The sequence below is a fragment of the Cajanus cajan genome, chromosome 5, assembly GCF_000230855.2.
Source record: "Cajanus cajan strain Asha chromosome 5, NIPB_CcT2T_4, whole genome shotgun sequence".
Taxonomy (NCBI): domain Eukaryota; kingdom Viridiplantae; phylum Streptophyta; class Magnoliopsida; order Fabales; family Fabaceae; genus Cajanus; species Cajanus cajan.
Genome location: NC_138521.1, coordinates 57,559,642 through 57,577,971, shown reverse-complemented (window position 1 = coordinate 57,577,971; position 18,330 = coordinate 57,559,642). Strand labels below are relative to the sequence as shown.

The 18,330-nt window shown below is 29.5% G+C and overlaps 1 protein-coding gene across 1 annotated transcript; it reads left to right on the top strand.

Annotated features, from left to right (window-relative positions):
• Positions 1-14,212: 14,212 nt before the first annotated feature.
• Positions 14,213-16,964, top strand: LOC109798086 (plant intracellular Ras-group-related LRR protein 9). Its single transcript, XM_020358294.3, has 3 exons — positions 14,213-15,157; positions 15,326-15,492; positions 16,028-16,964. The coding sequence occupies exons 1-3, from the start codon at positions 14,387-14,389 to the stop codon at positions 16,656-16,658; spliced, it is 1,569 nt and encodes a 522-aa protein (XP_020213883.1). The 5' UTR covers positions 14,213-14,386; the 3' UTR covers positions 16,659-16,964.
• Positions 16,965-18,330: the final 1,366 nt, after the last annotated feature.

Sequence of the window (18,330 nt, the reverse complement as noted above, 5' to 3'; positions counted from 1 at the left end):
TCTTCTATACTTTCGGGAAAGCTAGGGGGAAAAAAAGGAAGAATCTCAGGACCCTGATTTTCTCTCTCTAACTTTTCTCTAGGTTTCTTTAAGAAATGAACTTATGAAGCTCGTGTCTTAAAGAAAACCTCACATACCTTCCCCTAGAGGTTAAATTGAACTCTGCCCTAGAGAAACTCTTAAAAGACTAAAACTCACTAGGAATTCCTTAATTCCTAGAGTTTCTTAACAAATAAATAACAATCACAACAATATTTAAAATATGAACAGGAAAACAACAATTAAAAAAATGTACTGTTACATTAATTGTTGAGCTGTCAAGTTGTTGTATTGTTTAGTTGTTTTGTTTGTAAGTTATGAATGTTGTTCCAATCATTGACATGCTTTAAAGCTGTAAAGTTGTCATGTTGTTAAGTTAAAATAATTGCATTGATATGTTGATCTATGTTGTTGAGTTGAGCTTAAGTTATTGTTGTGTTGTGTTGTGTTGATGAAGTTGTTGATATAATTAGTACATTATCCTTATATTATATGTTGCTTTATTGTTTACGAGCTTACCATTGCATTTTCTTGTTGTGAGATTACAATTATCATATTATTATGAAAGTAAGACAGAAATAAATTTGAGGGCTAGCAAGTTGTGGCCCCATGTTGGAGATGGCAGAGTTTTTAGGTGGTGTTGTTCGAGACAACATTTTTTTTTTGGTTGGCAACTTAGGATTTTTTGTGCTTTCAATTTGGATTATTGTGTTTGTGCTTTTAGTTTGGATTATTGTGTGTGTGTAATTTTATGTTTTAAGTATTTTATTCCTATAAATATATATTGTTACATGTATATTTACGAACTATTTGTATGATAATCTTAATTTAGATTATATTTATGTTTTTTGTGTGTTGTAGTTGAGCTATAAAGTGTAGGAATATATATATATATAGGGAGCGTATCAAGTGAGAGAAAATTTATTATGAGAGATGAGAGGGTTAAAATATAATCCTTAGATTAATTTTCTCTTGCTTGATACGCTAAAATTTGGGAATTCGCAAAATTAATCTAAGGGTTATATTTTAACCCTCTCATCTCTCATAATAAATTTCCTCTCACTTGATATGCTCCCTATATATATATATATATATATATATATATATATATATATATATATATATATATAGTAAGTAGACTTACTCTATTTAATAACTCATGTTTTACATCAAATTTCAACGATCCAACCGTTGAATTTAAAGTTCTTAATGCATAGATCAAATATGAAAATTTTAAAAAAAATTAAAAATCATTTGATACTTCATTTCATTAATTCAAATTGACGGATAATCATAAAATTATTTTATACATTGATTTGAATTAATGAAACAAAGTATTAAATAATTTTTAAATTTTTTAAAATTTTGCAAATTCGATTTATGAATTAAGAACCTTAAATTCAGTAATTGGATCATTAAAATTTGATGTAAAACACGAATTATTAAATAAAGTTAGTCTAAGTTTAGGGTTTATTATTTATAAAAAGTTCTATATTAAATTAATTGTATGAATAAAATATTAATAAAATTAGTATACTAATTTATTTTATTCAGAGCCTTATATTCTAAATTACGTTTTATTCGTATTTAACTAGTAAATCTTACAAGCTAAATATTTGTTATATATCACTAATTTCATAATAAATAATATATACAAATAAATACATATAAGTTATATTTAAAATTTGTATAAATAGATATTTTTAGATATATAAATTATGTTTTTTTTAAGATAAATAATTTATACTATGATATAATTTTTTTAATTATTAATAATTTTAAAATATTAAAATCTAATTTATAAATAAATATAACTAGTATTTTAGTATGTATAATGTAAAAAAATATTTATTATATATAACTAAAATTTATAATAAATTATATATACAAACATATATGTGTTTAAATATACAAATCATATTTAAATTTGTATAAATAGATATTTTTAAATATATAAATTATATTTTAGATTTGTGATAAATAATTTATATATAGCACAATATTATTTTTATTTACTGATGATATATTTTAAAAATATTAAAATTTAATTCATAAATAATTATGATAAATAAAATTTAACTTAGATAATTTTTTTATAAAAATTTTCTAAAAATTCTTTTGTCAAAGAAAAGGTCCTATAAAAACTTTCAGATGGATATTCGTATTTAATATATAAGAGTTGATAAATAAAAAAAATAAAAAATTATTAAAAATGGTCACCAATAGGTGCTCATGCAGAATAATTATTTGGTTTTTTTGGATAAATAAAAAATTTAGATTAGGACAAGATAATTAAAGTTAATCACAAACCTCTTTAAGAATTTTCTATGAGATTATGTATGACCTATCTCATCTTCAACATAAATTCATACGAAAGGATATAATGTACAAGGAAAGTTGGATTTGATATCAAGTCCTAACTCGAGATACTCCCTTGTGGAACTCATTTGTGTGTTTAATATATATAAATTAATTTTTGTAATATATTTGATATTTTAGTTTGTAAATTTCATAATATAAATATTCATTTTTATATAATTAAAATTTATAATATATTTTTTCATATATAAATTATTTTTATTTTATAATAATTAATTTTAAATGTGGCTCACATTATTATAATTAATGATAATATCTTTAAAAAATTGAAATCAAAATTAGAAATAGAAATAAAAGAGAGTATTGAAATTTGAAAATAATCCCAATTAAGAAGTAAACAAATAAAAATAAAATAAATAAATGAGGAAAATATAATATGTTTGAAAAAGGATATTTTTCTTAATTTTGAAAATAGTATATAAACTACAAGAAGAAAAAATAGAAAGTGCTTTTATTAGCGATAATCACTATTTAACTACAGTGTTTTTTTTTTAATTTTTAATTTTTTTATTTTCAACGAGTGTATTTACTCACAATAAATTGTTTGTTCTAAATATAAAAAATATATTTTACGTATTGTACAAACTAATAAAAGACTAGTTAAAAACTTAAATTCAAAAAATTTAAAATCTATGTTGTGTTAAATATTTTAAAATGAATCACTTTAAAATTTGAAATTATACTAATCAACTCTGTATGTTAAATATAAATCTTTATTTTTTGTGAGAGTATTTTAAAGAGTTTTTCTTCATTGAGAGAGTTTGTAAATTTTTTTTTACTTTTTATCTAATTTGATTTTTTATTTATCATAATTATTTATAAATTAATTATTAATATTTAAAAATAAATCATTAATAAAGAAAAATATTTTTTTTTGTCGTGATACAAGTTATTTCAAAAATATAAAATATAATTTAGATGTTTTAAAGTAATTATATATACTAATTTTAAATATAATTTATATATCAAACATAAATATATATATATATATATATAATTTATTATAAATTTTAATTATATATAATAAACACAGTTGTGCATTATATTGATTGAAATACTAACTTTTCCATAAATTGGAATTATTATTTTGAATGAGTGCTTTTAAGAATTATTATTTAATAATAATGTTTTTAATTTTTTTTAAAGAGAATATTTTTAAAAAAACTTTAACCTGTTGTTACTTATAGTTTATCATTTTTATTTTAAATTAAATTTGAATATTTTAAAAATACCAATAATTGAAAATTTGTTGTATTGGAATAATTTTTTTTATAATTGTTTATTTCAATTACAAATACATTTTTCATTTCAAAAATTTATTTATTTCATATTTTAATAATAAATAATTTAAATATTCAGAATTATTTGTTAATTATAAATTATAGCTAAATAATTATTTTTTTAATATATATTACACATAATAAAATACTAATTAGAATCAAAATTTGTTAATATAAATAGTTCAATATGTGTATTCTCTACTATAAAGAGTTATATTTCCTTGATTAAAAAAAAAAAAAGACTAAGAACATAAAGACAAACGATAGAATTACATGAAATTTTCCTTCAATTGGTATAATACAATATATTAATAATATTAACATTGATTCACATAGATAGTCTTTGTTTAAATTTTTTAACTAAGTTGTCCTTTAACCAACATTATCGACATGATCCTTTTTACAAATATTATGATTAATATATATATATATATATATATATATATATATATATATATATATATATATATATATATATATATATATATATGTGAGTTAATCATTCATACACTGTCAGTGTAAAGTTTTTTACACTGACAACTAATCATATATTTTAAAGTTATTTATTTTATTATTATTTCATTAAATAAACAACTGACATGTCACTATTAAAATATATGATTAGTTACCAATGTAAAAAAACTTTACACTGGCAGTGTACATGTGATTAACTATATATATATATATATATATATATATATATATATATATTTATGTATACATACCAAGAAAGTATTTCTTATGTCCATCAAAACTTTACTCATATTCTATTCTATTTTTAGATAAAAATATTACGTTTTATTTCTCAAAGACGGATTAAATGTAATTTATCATGTGATTATTCATTGAGAATTTGTGGGCATATAATGCAAATAATTAAATACTATAAATTATTTTAAAAAGTGTGTATAATTTTAATATTTATAATATAGTAAATATTTTCTTTTTTAATAAAACCTTTTTCTAGTATATTGGTATATATACACTGTGTTCAAAATTGATTGAATAAAACAACAATTGCAATCATCAATCTAAATCTAGAGGAGTATACATACGTTTGTGTGGATGATATGATGCAAGATATATTGTCAACTCTCAAGAATTTGACATCTAGAGGAGTACCGCAACATTACGAAACTATGTGTGTCATGTGTGATCAACATGAGGAGATGACACCTTATATGCTGCTAAACTGTGTTTTTGCTACCTGAGTAGCAGGGACATATGTATAAGACACTGATGTAGAAGGAGACTCAGATCATTTTTGTACAAATTTAAACCTTCATGTGGATCTGATTCCTCAAATCCAGAAAATTATTTTTTCCACAATATTAATTCCCCTTACATAATAATTTTGAATCACATATATATTTGTGTTTAATCGGGGGTTCTGGGCACATTCCCAAGTTTTATGTGACTAATGAGACCGGTTGGACGATTTACGGATATTTGGCCAAATTATTCTTATCCTCGTTGATTTTTAATTTTTAATTTTTATTCTTCGAATTTTCATTATTCTATTTCGCAGGTCAACAAACTGATGGTATTTTTTACGCTTTTTAATACATAAAATAACTTAAATAAATTGTTTCTATTGAAAATGCCGTAAGAAACAAAAGGAATGCATCAAATTCAAAGTCGCAATGATTTTTACTAATAAATGTATCAAAATTAAAATCACTTGCCATTTCATAAAGATCGAGCTGCACATCCAGTGTTATCAATTCATTTTTCTCTCTCTCAAATGTATACCCTTACTTTTTTAACTACGTTTTTAGACTAACAGACGTATCAAAATTAAAGTCATAATGTTTTAAGAATAACAAATGTATCAAATTAAAGTCACTTTCTTCTGTCTCACTCAAATTTATACCTTACTTTTTTTCTAACAGTACTGGACTGCTGATATTTTGTTCCTCTTCAACCTGTGTTTGTCTATTTCAAAGATGTTCAATGCTGAGGCAGCGCCACCGGTAATATATTAAGATATCAAGAAAAGAAAAATTAAAATCCGTCAGAAAGCAAGGTTTTATTATTAGAAATTACTCAAATTAGATTCTGGGGCTGATTGCTTCTGGTTCTTGAGTCACTTTCTCCCAAAGAAAGTCAAGTGACGAATAACATTAGCATTCATTCCTATTGTCATTGTCTAAACTCGTGTCAAAATACCATTACACTTCTTATCTTACGTAAACAAGTTTTTTTTATTTTTTGTTTTTTTCTTTTAGAAAGAAGAGGGTTTTAAAAAAAGACGCAAAAGGACAGCTAACTGAATTCCAGCTTTATCTCATCACATAAATATGTCGAGACATAAGTTGATGCAACATTGAAGAGATAAATCAATGTTGATTGATTATGCATAAGAAATAAGAAAGTATATATATGGACAGAAAAGAAACTACCGAAGTATGTTATAAATGTTGAATTACACACTACACAAATTTAATTCATGCAACTGCAATCATAGCATATTCTTACAAGTTACAACCGAAAGAAAAAAGGGTATTGATGCATAGCTTTTTCAATCAATTTTTTGCTCAAATTCTTCACCCTGGGATTCCTCTTCATTGTCAACCTATTCCTTGTCATTTTCGTTAGTGGATTTCCCTGTCACAATCAAGTTGCTGCTTATCTTTGCGATTAGTGTACGAGTGTAAATGAAAAACTATAAATATGAGTATGCTAATAACACATAAGTGAAAACAACTTATAAATTTGATGTTTTAAAATTTAGTTTAAGATATATATAGTTTCACTTGTATAGTTTGTTGGTGACCCATTGATAGAGTCATTAGTGCAAAAATTAGATTTAAAATTAGAATTTTAAGATTGATTAAAAGGTAACTGATCTTAAAAATGATGCGGTGACAATTTTGTAAATAATATGAAAATTTTTAAGATCGGTTAAATTTTAACCAATCTTAAAAGTACTTTTAAGATCGGTTATTTTATGACCGATTTTAAAAGTAGGTTATTTAAGAACCTATTTGAAAAAAAGAATTTCTACGGTACCCTGTATAAAAGAAGGGTACCGGTACTGTTAATGATGTGTTACCTGCGTGTAAATCCAAGTCATTTATAATTTTTTAATTATTTAAAATTCACATCTACGTCAGATAAATGGTTAATATGAAGTTCACGTTCGCCTTTGTTCATCGCTGCCATTTCCTTCATGTTCGCCTTTGTTCTAGGATCCTCCAGATCCCTTCCTTTCATGTTAATCCCCGAATGTGAGTAGTTTCGCTGGTGATTCTGATTCTGATTGGGATTTGTTTCGTTTCCGTGTTTGGTGGCGGCGTGCATTGCGATTGTGCTAGTGATAACTCTGTGGAGATTGCGGGGTCTTTCACCGAGGGGGTGAGATGGGTGGTTGTTTATCGAGTGGGTGAAATGGATCTTCCTTTTTGCTGGCGATGACGAGGGCGTGGATGGAGTTGGGTTTCATGCTGACGATGGCGTACTTGTTGTGTTCTTCGACGGTTTCGAAAGCGAGGTGGCCAACGAGTAAGCGAATGATGTTATGCTGAGCCAATCAGAATCAGAATCACCAGCGAAACTACTCACATTCGGGGATTAACATGAAAGGAAGGGATCTGGAGGATCCTGGAACAAAGGCGAATATGAAGGGGCGAGGGAGAGGTGGGAGACGGAGGGGAGAGGGAGAGGTGGGAGACGGACAGAGGGGCGAGGGAGAGGTGGGAGACGGAGGGAAGAGGAGATCGTATAATTATAAAAATATTAATAAAAACTTAAAAATAAATAATGTAAAAATTTAAATATAAAATAATTTTTATTTAAAAGGCTGACATGACATTTAAATGATGTGTACATACACATCAGCTACAGTACCAAAACCTCTCATTTATCATGGGTACAGTAGCAACTCCCTTTGAAAAATATTACGTTTAAAATCGGTTATTTAAGAACCGATTTGTATGTAGTATACAAAATCGGTTCTTAAATAACCGATTTTAAAAGTATCGTCAGAAACCTTTTATATTTCCCTTTATTCTAATTCTCTTTAATCTTTCCCTTAATTCCTTTTTTTACACTCTCGCGCTCTTATTTTCTAAAGTATCCTATAAGATAAATTTTGTTGTCGTTTTCGTTTTTGTTTTCTCATGCTCTTCTCGTGTCTCTATTTTTGTTGTAGGTTCATTTTGGATAAATTTCGAATTTGGAACGGCTCGTTCTGCAAGAATAACGGCCTGTGCTGCATGGAGAACAGCCTGTTCTGAAAGGAGAACGACCCATTCTGCATGGAGAACAGTTCGTTCTGTAAGGAGAACGACCCGTTCTAGATTGGTTTTAACTCATGCCAAACTATGCTAGAACAGCCCGTTCCAAAGTATAATTTTAGACTTTTTTAATAACCCGAAACGGCCCGTTCCAGTTTTGGAACGACCCGTTTCAGTTTAATTTTTTCGAAACCAAGACTTTTAAGATCGATTATAAAACAACCGATCTTAAAAATTAACTTTTAAAATCGGTTATTTAACAAATTTTAAAAGTCTAACTTTTAAAATCAACTCTTTTAAAATTGATTACAAAACCAATTTTAAAAATTAAAAATAACCATTTTAAAAGCATTTTTTCCACTAGTAAATCAACATTACCTGATTTCAACTTCCAAATGCCTTTTAATTAAATATTCATTCTCTAGCTGTTTATGGCGTCTGAGTTTCAACTTTGTTGGAGAAGGCCACCATAAGCAGGACACCTCAGATCTAAGTCTACTAAAAAAAATAAACTGAGTTAGAACAACGCAAATACATCAATGATACGTAACATTATCATCCTCCAAGCTGAGCTGTCTGTAGTCCGTTCCTCCTTCATTATCCTCACTAAATATCATGTTTCTCATTCAACATGGTTTTAGCACATGTCATGATAGAAAACATGGCGTAAAGTAGACAATACTCAAGCTGGAGCACTAGTCCAAAATTTCCAATCATGTCATACATTAACATGAGTGTAACTTCCACAAATATAAGCTAAAATGCCTGTGAATGCACGATTAATCCAGATCAACCGTTCCGCTAATTCAATTGGATTGTTATACCACAATACGCAACCGAATCTGCATTGCAATAGGTGCCGCCACATTTTTAAGATGAAAAGGATGCGTAAATTATCTAGTGCCGATTTAAAAGCCAAACACATAATCAACGAGTATTTTTTTTAATTTTATTTTTAAGTTTGGGTATTGTCGGTTTTTAATGAATTAATTCAATGTAATCACATTGCCGGAATCAAATAAGAAACACACATTCCATTTTATTTTTAACTATTAATAACTTCTTTTAAAAGTATTAAAATTTAAATAAAAAACATATAATAGTAAATCAATATAGATAGGAAATTTAAAAGAACTTTTAAAAAAGCACTCACTAAAGATTTTTTTTTTCAAATGTCAATGAAATATGATCCCTATAAATACTTTTATTCGGGAGAATTATTTTAATAGATATAATTTTTTAATAATACTTATGTCACAAGAAATAAAAGAGAATTAAAGATGTAAATTAAATAAATGAATTTTATTCTACTAATTAAAATTAAATCATATAAATAAACTTTTTTATATAATTTTTTTTCACGTTTAATTTTTTTATAAATTAAAATGTATAAGTTAATCATGACACCCATTAGTCCAAAAGGATTTTCTAAAAATTAAAGCTAATAATTACAAAAAATAATATAAAATATTTTTATTATCAATATTTTTATTAAAATTATGTTTATATATATGTATATATATATATATATATAATTAAGTTGTATACAAATTAAAAAATATTTTTAAAGATAATAGTTTTTAACATACATTTACATAAATCAAAATGATAAAAAAAAACCCTATACAAATATAAGATTATTTAAATACACACCATAATGAGTCAGCAGGTTACTACACCTATTACATCTCAATAATTAAGTAGCAAAAAATATAAATATAATCTAACTTATAATTATCATGCAACAGTTCTTGGATATATATGTAGCAGTATATATACACACACATATACAACAATCTAAATTGTAAAATATAAAAATCTTAAGTTATTGGTCAAACAATAACTATAAATATGCTATATTAGAATAATCTCTACCAAAAACAACATCATCACCAACATGACTCAATATATGATCGCCGTTCAACCTAATCTTGCACTGCTCCTATAATAATATGATCACCATAGTCAAATAATATATAAAAGTAAGGATAAACTTGTATGCAAAGAAAACAACATATAATAGAAGTTAAAAGCTAACTATATAAACAACTTCATCACATGAGCACAACTTCACATCTAAGCAACTTTGCCACACAACTTTCAGCTAAGTATTCAACAATGTATACAACTTTCAACAATATTTCTACTAGACAACACATTAACAAGTTATACAACTTAATAACATGTCAACATCACAACTTAACAACACAACATTGAGCAACATTTAATCTTTTCAACATTTCAACTTAATAATGCAACATTTTATAAACACATCTTTACAACACTACAACTTAACAACGCAATATCTTGATAACACAATAACACATTTTATAACTTATCAACATATATAACATAAAAACTTAAGGCTAAAAACCTATTTTGGTCCCTTATAATCTTTTTTTGTTTTAATTTAGTCCCTCATTAATTTTTGGTCTCAATTTGGTCTCAAACTAATTAATTGGTTTCAATTTAGTCCCAAATTAATTAATTGGTTTCAATGTGGGACTTTCCGTCCAAATTTCTTTAACGGTGTTAACTTTTGGTCACGTGGACGCCACGTAGATGCATACGTGGATGCCACGTGGATGAGAATTTTTTGAAAACACCTGGACCCAGAACGACCCGTTCTGAAACCGGAATGGACCGTTCTGGGTGCACTTTTGGTGTATTAAATAAACAAACAATTATGTAGTTTTAAAATATTATATATATATATATATTAAAATTTTAAAATTATTAAATTTTTAATGAGAAAGACTAAAATTGCACAATTATGATATTTGAGGGATTAAAATTGTTCAATTAAAAATTGTGAGACTAAAATTACACTATAATCTTTTAAGGACTGAAATTACTCAATTAAAACCTTAGAGATCAAAATTGCATAATTATAATATCAAAAACACAATTAAGTAAATAATATTTTATTCACAGTTTTGGAACGTGGCATCCACATGGCCAAAAGTTAACTCCGTTTAAATAATTTGGACGGAAGTCCCACATTGAAACTAATTAATTAATTTGGGACTAAATTGAAACCAATTAATTAGTTTGGGACCAAATTGAGACAAAAAATTAATGAGGGACTAAATTGAAACAAAAAAAGATTATAAGGGACCAAAATAGGTTTTTAGCCAAAACTTAATAACACAACAACTTTATGTGTTATTACGCATTTAAACTAAAAGATCTCTTACAATACAAGTGAGCAGTCTTAGCAGCTTAACCCTACCAAACTAACAATGACACAATCTTTTTGGTTTGTTAGATCAACAAAAAACTTGGATACCAATCCATGATACAACATGATTTCTCAAATTTTTCACTTATACTAGGAAAGTTCAGTACTTGTTGTTAGGAATAATATAGCTTGAGTATGGGTCCACCATGGCAATGAGTTGCATTAACCAAGTCACATATAGGAATAGCCTACTAATTATCCTTGCAATACCATGTACCTTTCCAATAATCAGTTAAGAATTTTATTTCTCAACTTCATATCTTACTCAATAGGTCACACTTTACCTAACCACATACTATATATTAACTAAGTACTTAGATGAGACTCAACACTCCACTTCAACAAGCAACATACTCAACAAGGGTTTCACAACATTTTGGGCTCTTAAAACACCACAACAATACACACACAATGGGATATATATTTCAACTTTCAAAGCAATATCTTTCCTCTAATCTTAAGTTCACAACATATATAGCTTATCAACAGAGCTCAATAACATATGTTATGCATTTCGCGACACAGTTCAAGTCAACTCAACATATACAATACTTGGAACAATAATCCAATTCAACTCTAGACATCTATCACACTTTATTTAAATATTCTACAACATGATCTTTCATCATAAACAACACATTACAACATCATTCCATAATTATTCAACTAACATCTCATAATAGATAAAAGCATTGAGTAAAAAAGAGACATAAAAATGGGTCATCGCTGGGCGTGGATAGTCTCATTGGGCAAGCTGAGCTCTCTAGACCTCCTCACTAGGTGACATTACTCTCACTTAGTGAAAGGAATGCTTTGTAGCTTTCCTTGCCACGCGATCATAGCTCACTGCGTAAGTAGAACCCCCTATAGGTTCCCTTGTTGAGTGTGCTATGACTCGCTGGACAAGAATAAGGTTTTCACCTAATGATAAACAATAGAATCACCATCACTCAACTTAATATCATAGACATCGCTATCAACTTCACCATATCACCAACTAAATCATCATCTTAATGTTATACAACATATAATTATATCTATTTTTATAAAAAACATAAGATCCTTCATAGTCAACTTAAACAAGTCATCAACTTAACAACATATATATCAGTATGACAACTTACATATAAGTTATAGCTAATCCTATTAAGTTCATTCTTATCTCATATGAAAGATAAGAAGATTGTATACAACTCTTATGTTGACCTCCAATTTTAATTAAAATATCTACTATATTGAAAATCACAAAAGCTGCAACAACATAGCCTAAAGTTGACAACTTGACATTTTCTCACTAAAAATGTCATAACTTGAGTTCTAAACATTCTTTTTAGGTGATTCCAAAGTTATTGGAAAAATAACATCTAAAGCTACAACTTTGATGAGGACTGAAAAGCCTAATTTGACCATATACTACTCATTGTGCATGAATGTTGAGCAACCATACACTTCCAAATGAGCAAGAATGTGATGTTCCTCCAATGGAAATCACATTCTCTCAACAAAATCTAGTTACCCACATCAATTGCTCCTAAATCAAGGAAAGGAAGGAAGAAAAAGAGAAACCTTGTTGGCTATCACATCAAATCAATCTGGGGGAGAAAAAAGATCTTCCAACAAAATCAGATTGAAGATTAGACTCCATTGGCTTCAAAATACCTCTTTCTAAGATTCTAGAGTTATGAACTTATGAAATTCATTTATTAGAATTCACCTTATGTACCTGAGTCCTCCTCAAGTCAATTATCACACACTTAAACTATATCTTATATAACTTAAGCCTAGAGTTATCTCAACTCTAACTCTCATCTCACATAGGACAAAAACAACAAAATAACATAAAATCATTATTTTTTAATTATATATATATATTTATATATATATATATATCATAAATATACATAATTAAGAAAAAGCATAGTATTACACAGACATACACACATATTCATATTAATTTATATTTTTTTACATATTTATATACAATTTTAAAAAGTTAAAAATATATTAAAATATAGGATAAGATTTATAGATTATAAATTCTACAGCCGTACATGTTATTGCATTAATTTGGTTCTTACAAAAGGACCAGGAGGAGTAATATATATATTAAATCTGTATATGTTTTTAACCTTTATAAAAATGAATGGACTTTGTTCAAGCTATTTTTAACTAGATTTTCAAGCTATTTTTTTTCTTTTCTAATTGGATCCTTAAAGCAAAAAAGTAAGTCCTTAAAGCTAATATAAAAGTTTAGTTTAATTGGTTAAAGAATGTGTGAATTTTTGTAAGCCATAGATACTTTATAATATATTTTTTTGAAAGCATACTTTTTAATAGTTTAAAAATTCAGTTATAATTTAGGAATTTATTTAAAAATTCCCAAATAATATAGAGATCTATTAAATAACTAAACCTTTATAAGTGAACTCTTTAACACATTTTTAATCATTTTTATTATTTGTCATTCTTAAAAAGAAATCATTTGTATTTTTTGTTGAATTTTATTTTAGTTTTACTGAAATGGAAAGGACAAAAAGTTTATGTATTGAAAAGTGCATCTAGATTTAAATATAAAAAAATCTTATAAATAATGAACCAAAAATATAAACGAACATTAATTTAACTTATTTTATTTAATAATATTATATAAAATATATTAGTCATTTAATTGAGATCTTATATTTAATTAAGATTTTTTTAGACGACAACTTAATTAAAGGAGATAGACTACCATTTGTATCAAGTAGTGTTATTGACATCAAATATTTTTTCAATCAGAATTATAATAGCATTATAGTTCAAACTAAAGATCTTATACATAGGATCCATCGTCATAATTAAACCAATCATAATGATTTGTTTGATATCGAGTTTCAATATAAAAAAATGTTCTGTAAAACAAATAATGAATAATATATAGTATACAAATACATTTAATTAATTTTTAACTAAGTTATGATTAATTAACTTAGTTTATAATATTGTCTGGAGAGAGAATTGTTGGTTTTGCTATGAGGAAGGCATTTGCGAACATAATCCGGAAGCGGGACATTTCAAAGAAACGAACTAACTAACTAACTAAACACCCGCTATTCCAAATCTCACAATTCACACCAAAGCCAAACGAAGCCATAAGACCTTCATTTCATTTCATTCACATTTTGGAATTGGAATCGGAATCGTCTCTGCGAGTTGTTGCAGCCATCGCCATGGATCCCCACCCAGGAACGTTCCCCATTCTCTCCTACGTCATGTCCCGTCTCCCATCCTTCGGCCCCAGAACGCCCCCATCCGCGTCAACCTCAACCTCCACCGCCACCGCCACCTCTTCCCACTCCCATTTCGACATCGAACAGCCACACTCCTCCTCCGCCTCCGCCGCCGCCTCCCCTTCCGCCATCGTGGGCCAAATGCCCAATCTCGCCGACCCCGAACTCCTGGCCTCCATGACGCGCGCCATCTCGGACGTCTCCCAGGCCCGATCCGTGCTCAAGGTCATTGGGCCCCGGCCCACCCACGAGGACGTCGACGAGGCGAAGGCCAAGATGAGCGACCTGGACGCCCACCTCTCCCGCCAACTGGAGGAGATCGTGGGCCTCCCCAGGCCCCCCGAGATCGAGGAGCCCCGCTGGCGGGCCCACCTGGCCGAAAAAGAGAAGAGCTGCAGGGACTCCGTGGAGAAAGAGAAGCGCATCCTCAAGTCCCTCATTCACCTCGACCAGATGCACGACGAGTACGAGAAGCTCCTCAAGAACGCCGAAAAGCGATTGGTCAAGATGTACGAGGACGACGGCGACAACGCCAACCCCAACGACAACGACACCGAGGTCAAAGAACAGGTTGAGGGGATACTTCAGGAGGCCTACGGAAAAGGCCTCGAGCGTGTCGATCTTTCCGAGAAGCGCCTCAAGTACCTTCCTGAAGCATTTGGCCGCATTCCTACCTTGGTCGTGCTCCATGCTTCCACCAATCAACTTTCGGTAATTACTTACATTTACGCATGCTGCATGCTGCACTCCACCTCCATTTCCATTCATCTGTTTTAAATCATCATTCATCAGTTTCTTAGCTTATGTTATCTACCCTTTCTTGTTTATTTTGACGCTCGTATATATGTATATACCCGAGAATTCTTTGCTACGCAACAGGTGATTCCTGACTCCATAACTGGATTGCAAAATCTCGAGGACCTTAATCTCTCCAACAATGCTTTGGAGTCACTTCCAGATTCAATTGGCTTGTTGCAGAAGTTGAAATTCCTTAATGTCTCCGGCAACAAGCTCACTGCCCTTCCTGATTCCATTAGTCAATGCAAGTAAGTGCACCATTATTCATAGAAGAATGCCAATCACACCTTATTTATTATTGTCTCAAATTTATTACAAACTAAATATTTTATCTACATTTCTCTTCTAATTTAATGACAGAATCGGAGATAATACGTCCATCAGTATAACCAGAGTAGTATATAATTAGGAAGTATTTCTTACATTAGTTTTGTAAAATTAAGATAATTATATTTTTTTGACTTAAGTTGATTTTATAAAGTTAAATTCAAAATTCACTCTTTAAGAAGATTGAAGTCTATCATAATTATTATCAATTAGTGGAATGAATAAAATATAATATATAATTGGAGAAGTGAGAACCCTCACCATATAATCTAGTTTTATAAGGTTAAATTTTGTTCATATCTCACTTCTCAAGAGATAGGAAGTATCAAAATTTGTAATTTTCAACCAATGGAAAGTATTAACAAGAAAGTATCGGGAAAAAAATGTCTGTTTTCGGTGTTTACAAGTTGGGTTATAACTATAATTGATGGAACCATTTTTATATTAAATGATCAGGTCATTGGTGGAGTTAGATGCAAGCTTTAACAGCCTCACATATTTGCCAACAAACATTGGATATGAATTGCATAGTTTGCAGAAGCTCATGATTCATTTGAACAAGATTCGATCTCTTCCCTCGTCTGTTTGTGAGATGAAATCCTTGCGCTATCTGGATGCTCACTTTAATGAGCTGAATGGGCTTCCCATTGCAATTGGGAAATTGACTAATCTTGAAGTTATGAACCTGAGCAGCAACTTCAGTGACCTTAAGCAACTTCCTGAGACATTTGGTGATCTGATTAACCTCAAGGATTTGGACCTCAGCAACAACCAAATTCATGCACTTCCTGATACTTTTGGCCGCCTTGATAATTTGACCAAGCTGAATTTGGAGCAGAATCCTCTTGAAGTGCCACCAATGGAGATTGTGAACCAAGGGGTCCAAGCTGTGAAGAGTTTCATGGTCCAGAGGTTGATTGATATATTGGCAGAGGAAGAAAGAAAAAGCGCGAATGAATTGCAAGAACAAGAGAATGGCTGGTTAACAAGAAGCACCTCTTGGCTGAAGACTGTTTCTGAAAATGTATCTGAGATGATTATGTCCCCCAAAACTCCCAAAGAAGCTTTTCTGAACCAGCAGCTATGAGCCTATGAGGGGGTGATCCAGAACAACATTGGGGTCTTTCGTTGGCGCCTATTGTGAGATGAAGATTATAAAATAGATACTATCACCTGACAATTAGCTAGTCCCTTCTCAGCCTTCTCTGGTTGGATGCTAAGATCATTTTCTTTTTGCTATTAAGTATAACAGTTCCAGTTCTGTTTACAGGCAATAGGTACATGAGACAGAATTTATTACTTTCCGTAACATTTACTTTTCTCCAATCCTCCAGTTGTTTTATACAGTTTGATCCGAATAAACTCAATTGAAAAAGCTTTCAGTTTTTTTTTCTCCAATCCTCCACCATATCGACATTGCTTACCGGTATATCCCATCGTCATTTTTGTGTGCGCGCGTGCAACTGCTATGTCACATCATCAGGAAACAAAAAAAAGGTAAAATAATAATACAATATCCCACCTAAGCAGGTAATATAAATAAATAATGGAACACTATCCTTTGTGATGGAAAAACCCATGTAATAGGTATAGGATCTCAATTAATTCAGACAATGTGCCTGAAGGATCCACATATTAATTTAAGAAACCACGTAAAAATATCCCCCAGATCAGCAAAATTATTATAACAAGATTTTATCCCATTTTGTTTTTTAATGGTAAATTAGAAAGCGGTAAAAACCGTAAAAATTATGGTTAACCAGATTTATTTCACCTCAAAACCAAGAATAATGGTATATATATATATATATATATATATATATATATATATATATATATTACTTTAGTTGCATAGTCCTAAAAAAAATGTATAGTTATTGATGATTAAACTTCATTAAAGAAATCACTCATTATATTTGCTGAGAAATTTTCTTCTAATTATTTACTTTTTCCATTCAAAATGCTTACACTTAAAACCTTGCTTAAAGTTTGTAACAAAAATAAAGGTTTGTAAAAAGAAAAAACCTTACTTAAAATTAAAGTATTATTGCTTCTTTTATTTTCTCCCTTTGATAATTGATACATCAATTCCAGATTTGCCCCCTTTTCCTCAGAGTTTTCTATCATGTAACGCGGTTGGGATGGAAGGATCATTACTGTGACAGAGAGAAATATTCGATAAAGATTAGAGGTCGCTTTAGGTATATTACCTTTTTCACATTCCCCATTCCCCAACACAACACCAACACCATTTGTGAGCCATAGGCATTATATTACGAAAACCACAGCTACCGCTAACAACAACCTCTTCATGATTCCATGTGCTGCACATGCCTGCCATAATATAGCATAGTTCATGAATCATATAAAAAAAAAATAAAGCACTAGCAGCCACTCATATATACAAATTTCATATAAACACATTATTGTTGTGTGTCGATTTTTAGCGTCTTACTAGGCCTCTGTGCTTTGGCAAGAGCCTAGAAAAGTATGACCAAGATTGGCATAATCTTAACGTTGTTGGTCGCGGTGACGGCATCCTGTTTTGTCTGTGCGTTACGAAATGGGAAAATTGGAGGATTCTATTTAGTAGTGGCGCTTGTGACTATTGCTTCAGTGATATTGGCTTTCCGAGCCACAACGGTGGCACTCATCACAGTGTTGGTGCTCCTGGCGTTTGCAGGTAACCGTCGCATGGTTTTGATTCAACGAGGAGGGCGAATTAGCCTTGATGTGGCGTGGTGTTTGCTCAGCGTTAC

Excerpts from the sequence above, each read along its gene's own strand:
- LOC109798086 (XM_020358294.3), top strand. The coding sequence starts at position 14,387 with ATGGATCCCCACCCAGGAACGTTCCCCATTCTCTCCTACGTCATGTCC. Across the intron at positions 15,158-15,325 it reads CTTCCACCAATCAACTTTCG|GTGATTCCTGACTCCATAAC; the intron begins GTAATTACTTAC and ends GCTACGCAACAG. Across the intron at positions 15,493-16,027 it reads GATTCCATTAGTCAATGCAA|GTCATTGGTGGAGTTAGATG; the intron begins GTAAGTGCACCA and ends TTAAATGATCAG.